General features: G+C 65.1%; 1 protein-coding gene across 1 annotated transcript in view; it reads left to right on the top strand.

Moving 5' to 3' along the window:
- Positions 1-3,317: 3,317 nt before the first annotated feature.
- The window catches only part of LOC119112875 (peroxisome assembly factor 2), a gene marked incomplete in the record, with an annotated part of 57,873 nt that continues 54,072 nt past the window's right edge, over positions 3,318-7,118 (top strand). The window contains 4 exon segments of the mRNA XM_037237170.1: positions 3,318-3,419; positions 3,819-3,925; positions 4,573-4,737; positions 6,084-6,230. Coding sequence (XP_037093065.1) covers positions 3,382-3,419; positions 3,819-3,925; positions 4,573-4,737; positions 6,084-6,230 — 457 coding nt within the window.

The following is a 7,118-nucleotide window of genomic DNA, read 5'->3' as shown; positions in this document are numbered from 1 at the left end:
GGCGGCAGACTCGGCGGCGCGCCCCGCGCCCCGCGGCACTCCGCGCCGGGCGAGGGACGGCGCCCACGGCAGCGATGACGGCGACTGGCGGGCCGCGGCCGGCGCGGGAAAGTGTGTGGGATGCGGCGCTCGGTGACTGCTCTGTAGCCTGCGGTGTTTGTGACTGTGGTGGACGAACTGGATCTGCTCTGCCGTCGTGCTCCGTTGCCCGCCGTGTACCGCCGTACCTGTACTGTCTTGTACCGCTGAACCGCTGTGTACGTGCTCCTCTGCCGGGCCGCGGTGTCTCTCGCAGACCGCACTGTCCGTGTCCGCCCGCCTTCGCAGGTGCGCCCGTGGTGCTGTCCGCAGCGCTCGCCTAGCCGCAATGAGCTCCGAGGGCGTACCTCTGCGGCGCGTACTGCTGCAGCCGACGGCCGGCTCTGACTTGGCGGCAGTCGTGGCCGGCTGGCACGGTCTGGATCGGCCGCTGCTGCTGCGCGCGGGCCGCTGCCTGCCGTCGGCCGGCGGTCCGGTCCGGGTGCTCAGCTGCCACCCGACGCCGTGCGGTCTGCTGCACCCCGATACGCGCGTGCTGGCCGCCCCTTCGGCGCCGGAGGGGGAGGCGGCCGGCGCCGGCCGCCTGGCCGCGTTGGCCCGGCTCGCCGCTTACGTGGCACGGCTGCTGCTGCCGGCGGCGCCGGCGCCGCTGCTGCTCGCCTTCGTCTGCGCGTGGTCGGCGCGACGCTGGCTGACTGCGCCGCGCCGCCTCTATGCCGTGAGCGCGACCGAGCTGCAGCGCCGCGTCCACGACGCCGGCGGCTGGGACACGCAGGCGACGGCCGTCGTCAGCGGCCGCCTTCTACGGCTGCTGGGCGCAGCCAGCGGCGAGTGGCGCCGCTGCCAGCTGCGCGCCGCCGCCGACTGCCGGCAGCTGCACCTGCAGCTGGTGGCGGGCGACGTGCCGGCCGACGCGGCGCTCGTCTCCTGCGCGCTCTGGTGGAGCCTGCGCCTGCCCGGCGACGGCGAGTGCACGCTGCACGTGGCCGGGGCCTCCGCGCCGCCGGCGGCTCGGTCGGCGCGGCTGGCGCAGCTGGCGGGGCCGGACCAGCTCTCGCTCGAGGCGTGCCAAGCCGAGCTGGCCGCGCACCTCGCCTGCCCCCGTCTCCTGCTGCCCGGTCACGTGATCGTGACGTCATCGGAGGACCCGCAGAGCGGCCGGCGGCGACACGCCTTCTTCCGCGTCGAGAGCGTGGAGCCCGCGCGGCCCGACTGCGACGTCTCGGCCGGCCTGCTGGCCAGCACCGCCGCTGACGTCACTGTACCAGGTGTCTGACGTCACGGCGGCGGTGCCACCGCTGGCGCCGGTCACCGACAGCCCCTGGGAGCCGGGCCTGCTGCCAGGTGAGCGCCAGGGGCAGGTAGGGCGCCGACTGGGCTGGGTTTGGGTTTTGTATTGGGTTGTCCGTCGCTGCAGTGTTGGGGACAACGTTCGGAGAAAGGCAGCCTCGACGGGGCTTTGTGACTCATTGGTGTCCGCAATAAGCCAGATATATTCGTGGGGGCATTTGGAATAGATTTGCTCTGGTCACCTGTGTTCAATGCGACATGTAATTCTGGGACAATGCGACGATGTATTCTTCATATGACCCGTGAAGAATGACTGGGACTTATGAGCGTATACTGGTGTTACGGTGTTATGAGGATTGTGGGGTATGTATTGCGTATGGTTTTTGCAATCCAATGCACTGAGCTTATCGAATAAATTCATAACAGGCTAAGAATGTTTGCCACGGGACTGTCCGTGTAACCTCACGTGAATGTTTCAAGAAGTGTAGAAACGATGGGAACCAAGTCTTGAAAACTGGCGTTCGAAGCTAAGGCATCGACGATGGTTATTTGACGGTTGTTGTACTGTCGTATGCCGCAAGCAGAGCGGCAGTGGCTGGTTGCGTTTATAGAGGACTGACTAACAGTTACTGCTCCGCCAGCCCTCGTCTGAACGCACTCGGGCGGACTTGTGACTGTGCCGGGTAGGGAGCGGTGTGGGGAGCGCTCGGGCGGACTTGTGACTGTGCTGGGTAGGGAGCGGTGTGGGGAGCGCTCGGGCGGACTTGTGACTGTGCTGGGCAGGGAGCGGTGTGGGGAGCGCCCGGGCGGAATTGTGACTGTGCTGGGTAGGGAGCGGTGTGGGGAGCGCTCGGGCGGACTTGTGACTGTGCTGGGTAGGGAGCGGTGTGGGGAGCGCTCGGGCGGACTTGTGACTGTGCCGGGTAGGGAGCGGTGTGGGGAGCGCTCGGGCGGACTTGTGACTGTGCTGGGTAGGGGAGCGGTGTGGGGAGCGCTCGGGCGGACTTGTGACTGTGCTGGTAGGGAGCGGTGTGGGGAGCGCTCGGGCGGACTTGTGACTGTGCTGGGTAGGGAGCGGTGTGGGGAGCGCTCGGGCGGACTTGTGACTGTGCTGGGTAGGGAGCGGTGTGGGGAGCGCTCGGGCGGACTTGTGACTGCTGGGTAGGGAGCGGTGTGGGGAGCGCTCGGGCGGACTTGTGACTGTGCTGGGTAAAGAGCGGCGTGGGGAGCGCTCGGGCGGACTTGTGACTGTGCTGGGTAGGGAGCGGTGTGGGGAGCGCTCGGGCGGACTTGTGACTGTGCTGGGTAGGGAGCGGTGTGGGGAGCGCTGGGGCGGACTTCTGACTGTGCCGGGTAGGGAGCTGTGTGCGGAGCGCTCGGGCGGACCTCTGACCATGCCGGGTAGGGAGCGGTGTGTTGGGGTGCCCGACGCTGGTCTGCAGCGGTCTGCAGTGGCCGACACTGGGCGGCAGTGACCTCTGGCGGGCCCGCCGTGCCGCAGCCGGCCTGGAGCCGCAGCTGGAGCAGCTCTGCGTCCTGTTGTCGGGCCCGGCTGCCGGCCGGCCGCTGGTCGCCGTCTGCGGCGCCGCCGGCTCGGGCCGCGACGCGCTGGTGGCCGCTACCGCCGCCCGCCTGGCGCGTCACCTGCTGGTACTGGACGCCGGCCAGCTGCTGGCCGACACCAGCGGCGCCACGGCCGGCCGGCTGCAGCAGCAGCTGCTGCGCGGCCGCCGCTGGCGCTGCCTGCTGCAGGTGCGGCGCGCTCATCTGCTGGGCCGTGACCGCGAGACGGGCGGCGCGGACGGGCGCGCCGTGGCCGCGCTGCTGGAGGCGGCCGGCGCCCTGCCGGCCGGCGCGGCGCTTCTCCTCTCGGCGCCCGCCGTCGACGGCCTGCTGCCGGAGCTGCGCGCGCATGTGACGCACGAGCTGGAGCTGGCGGCGCCGGACGCTGCAGGCCGGGCGGCGCTGCTCGGCTGGCTGGCGCGCCGCCACGCCGTCGACCTGGCCTGGCTGAGGCCCGCGCGGCTGGCGCTGCACACGGCCGGCTACCTGATGGGGGACCTGGAGGCGGTCATCACGCAGGCCAAGGGGTACGTCGGGACGCCGCTTGGGCTAGGGATGGCCGGGTTAGGCTGCGAGCCGCACATTCTCTGCTGTTGGCGTCATTTAGCCGCAGGAATTGGAAATGTGCTGTCTCGCATATTGTGTTCCAGAAATGTACAGGAACCAACTGCAGATGTTGCGATGATGGCCACTCTGGCATACGCGTTTGTTGGAGCTGGACACGAGTATCTGCCGGGGGCTCAGCGTGGGGCTTAAACGCTTTGTCGTCTCGTCGGCTCCTCGCACTGTCCGAGGGCGTGGCACCAAAGCACCAAACAGCAGAGCATCGCCTGTGAGGTGTGACCGTTGGTGCTCGACATCACCTTGCGTGCCACGGCGGGGCGCGGCCGTTCGCTGACCGGGTGTGGTGTCGGCCGCGCCGCCAGCTCTGCGCTGGTGCGGCTGCAGGACTGGTGCCGTCACTGCCTGGTGCCGCCGCCGGCCCGGCCCCCCACTCTCTGCCTGGATGCCGAGGACATCGAGGCTGCTCTTGGTGAGGGCGCACCCGTTGGCCAGCGTTCGCTCCCTTGTAGAGCTTGGCTCCCTTTGAAATTTGGCCACCTGGGGTTTGTCTATCTACTACCGTTTTTAATCACCTCAGACAAAGGGGAGTTCGTGAGCCTATGGATCTGTGTTCACATGATGTCCATCAGGCGATATGGTCCTGCCATGTTCATGTGTCATTCGCCTTTTCAAATGGCATGTTTCACTGTAGTTAGACGATTGGTTGCGTGGCCAAGCCGGTGATGTTCCAGGCTTATGTACCTCGCGTCCTTTTGAGACAATGTGCTTGTTTGGACCGAATGACCGAAGTCGTAAAGACGGCATAACAGTTATCACCACCTGGTCCGTAACCAGTCGACGGCCAGTGGCTGGTTATCAAAGGCTGGCAGCGTCCCGTGCAGTTGCGCATCCCGTGTGACGGACGCCACGCGGGCGCGTGTGAGGTCGGCAGGCGATGAACCGCCTCTGATGACGGCACCAGAATCCCTGGCTCAGTCCTGTGCTCGGCTGATGCTCACCCCGCCCGTGCGATGCGATCTCTGTTAACAGCAGTCAGTGATCGACGTGACCGGGATCCCGGCTTTCTCGCTCAGTGACGTCATCATCCGCTGACCTGGCGTGTCACCGCGCCGGCAGCGTTCGTGCGGGCTCGTCAGGCGGAGAGCTCGGGCGCCCCCCAGATCCCCGACACGCGCTGGCTGGATGTCGGAGGGATGGTGGAGGTGAAGCAAGAGATCGTGGACCTCATCCAGCTGCCTCTCTCTCGGCCCGAGCTGTTCGCCGGCGGCGCCACCCGCTCAGGTTAGGCCATCTCCCGGCCTGCGTCAGCCGCCTCTCTCGGCCCCCCGCTCAGGCTAAGCCATCTCCTCGCCTGCGTCAGCTGCCTCTCTCTCGGCCCGAGCTGTTCGCCGGCGGCGCGACCCGCTCAGGTTAGGCCACCTCCCCTCCTGCGTCAGCTGCTTCTCTCTCGGCCCGAACTGTTCGCCGGCGGCGCGACCCGCTCAGGTTAGGCCATCTCCCCGCCTGCGTCAGCTGCCTCCCTCGGCCCGAGCTGTTCGCCGGCGGCGCCACCCGCGCAAGCCAGCTGCTCCCGCTCTCTTTCTGTCTGGCCGGAGCGATGCTGCACAGTCCGAGGCTACATAGCTCAGCCGCGGTCATCACTGCCGATTCGGCCGGACTGTGTGCGTTTGCCACAACTGCCCGGTAGGTTAGGTGCTCCCGCTCATTGTAGACCAGCGGCGGTGCCCACTGAAAGAGCAGCCGGCTGCCACGCGCCATAACGATTTATGAGGTCAGTGTCCTCTGTGTATTGGATTTATCCTATGGGTTGGATCACCCTCTGCGTAGCGTAACTACGTTCAATGCTCTGGGCCGCACCGCTAAGCTTTGACTAGCTCATTTGCTGATTCAGTCTTGGCTCACTAGTGCATATTGGTGCTTCTCTTTCACTATGCCTGTGCACCGATTTGCATGAGCGTCATTTGTATTAACTGCTGTGCTGGCGCCATCACAGTAACGAGCTGGGCAGCGCTAGTTCGAATGCGCGCATTAATGTCACACTGTTCAATCATCGTCAGCTTAGTTGTTGCTTGTAGTTGTCAGCAGCTTGTAGTTGTCAGCGTCAGCTTAGTGACCATCTATGGTCACTTGCAAATTAAGTGTGTCTTGTTAGCTAGAATAGGAGCGGATGCCAACACAGTAACGTGCGCGGGCGGAGGTGACGGGTACCAGAGCCAATGTCAGGCATGGAGGTGACAGATCCACCGCAGGCACGCTGCTGTACGGTCCGCCGGGGACGGGCGGAGGTGACGGGTACCAGAGCCAGTGTCAGGCATGGAGGTGACAGATAGACCCACTGCAGGTGTGCTGCTGTACGGCCCGCCGGGGACGGGCGGAGGTGACAGATAGACCCACTGCAGGTGTGCTGCTGTACGGCCCGCCGGGGACGGGCGGAGGTGACAGATAGACCCACTGCAGGTGTGCTGCTGTACGGCCCGCCGGGGACGGGCGGAGGTGACAGATAACCCACTGCAGGTGTTCTGTACGGCCCGCCGGGGACGGGCGGAGGTGACAGATAGACCCACTGCAGGTGTGCTGCTGTACGGCCCGCCGGGGACGGGCGGAGGTGACAGATAAACCCACTGCAGGTGTGCTTCTGTACGGCCCGCCGGGGACGGGCAAGACGCTGCTGGCCAAGGCGGTGGCCACCGAGTGTCAGTTGAACTTCCTCAGCGTCAAGGGGCCGGAGCTCATCAACATGTACGTCGGCCAGAGCGAGGCCAACGTCAGAGACGGTAAGAGAGAGAGAGAGAGAGAGAGAGAGAGAGAGAGAGAGAGAGAGAGAGAGAGAGAGAGAGAGAGAGGAGAGAGAGAGAGGATGGAGAGACGAGAGGAGAGAGAGAGGGAGAGAGGCGAGGGAGGAGCGAAGATGAGAGAGAGAGGAGAGGGAGGGAGAGGGAGAGGGAGAGGTCTTCCTGAGGGGAGAGGGAGAGGGAGAGGGAGAGGGAGAGGAGAGGAGAGGGAGAGGGGAGAGGGATGCGGAGAGGGAGAGGGAGAGGGAGAGGGAGGAGAGGGAGAGGGAGAGGGAGAGGGAGAGGGAGAGGGAGAGGGGAGAGGGAGAGGGAGGAGGAGAGGAGAGGGAGACGGGAGTAGGGAGAGGGAGAGGGAAGAGGGAGAGGGAGAGGAGAGGGAGAGGGAGAGGAAGAGGGAGAGGGAGAGGAGAGGAGAGGAGAGAGAGAGGAGAGGAGAGGGAGAGAGAGAGAGAGAGAGAGAGAAGGGGGACGGGACGGCTGGTACCGCGTGCTGGGCACACGGAGCCCCAGGACTCAGATGAGCGTCGCTGCAGCAACGCTCAGCCACACACACGCCCTCGGCTGCATTTTCATTTGCATGCGCAACATCACGCGCCACGCACGCGAAATGTACGTAAGCTGGGGTAATTGTTCGGACTCTCGTCCTTGCCCAGTGTGTTAGTATCCTCAGCTGTAGGTGCTCACACATCAGGTGGGAACAATAGTCTCAATGATGTTTTCATCCGCGATGCTACCACCTCGCCTTAATAATTTCCCGTAAAATGAGGCATGAAATATGTTTAAAACATGGCGGTAGGACTGGTAACGATTGAGGCCACCTTATGACGGGGCATTGGTTCGTCCATTATGGCGTGCGCTATGTTCATTACG

The sequence above is a fragment of the Pollicipes pollicipes genome, unplaced genomic scaffold (genome assembly GCF_011947565.3).
Source record: "Pollicipes pollicipes isolate AB1234 unplaced genomic scaffold, Ppol_2.1 Scaffold_2555;HRSCAF=2994_pilon_pilon_pilon, whole genome shotgun sequence".
NCBI lineage: Eukaryota > Metazoa > Arthropoda > Thecostraca > Pollicipedomorpha > Pollicipedidae > Pollicipes > Pollicipes pollicipes.
Note: the sequence above shows the minus strand (reverse complement) of the source record. Positions and strands in the feature narration are given on the sequence as shown.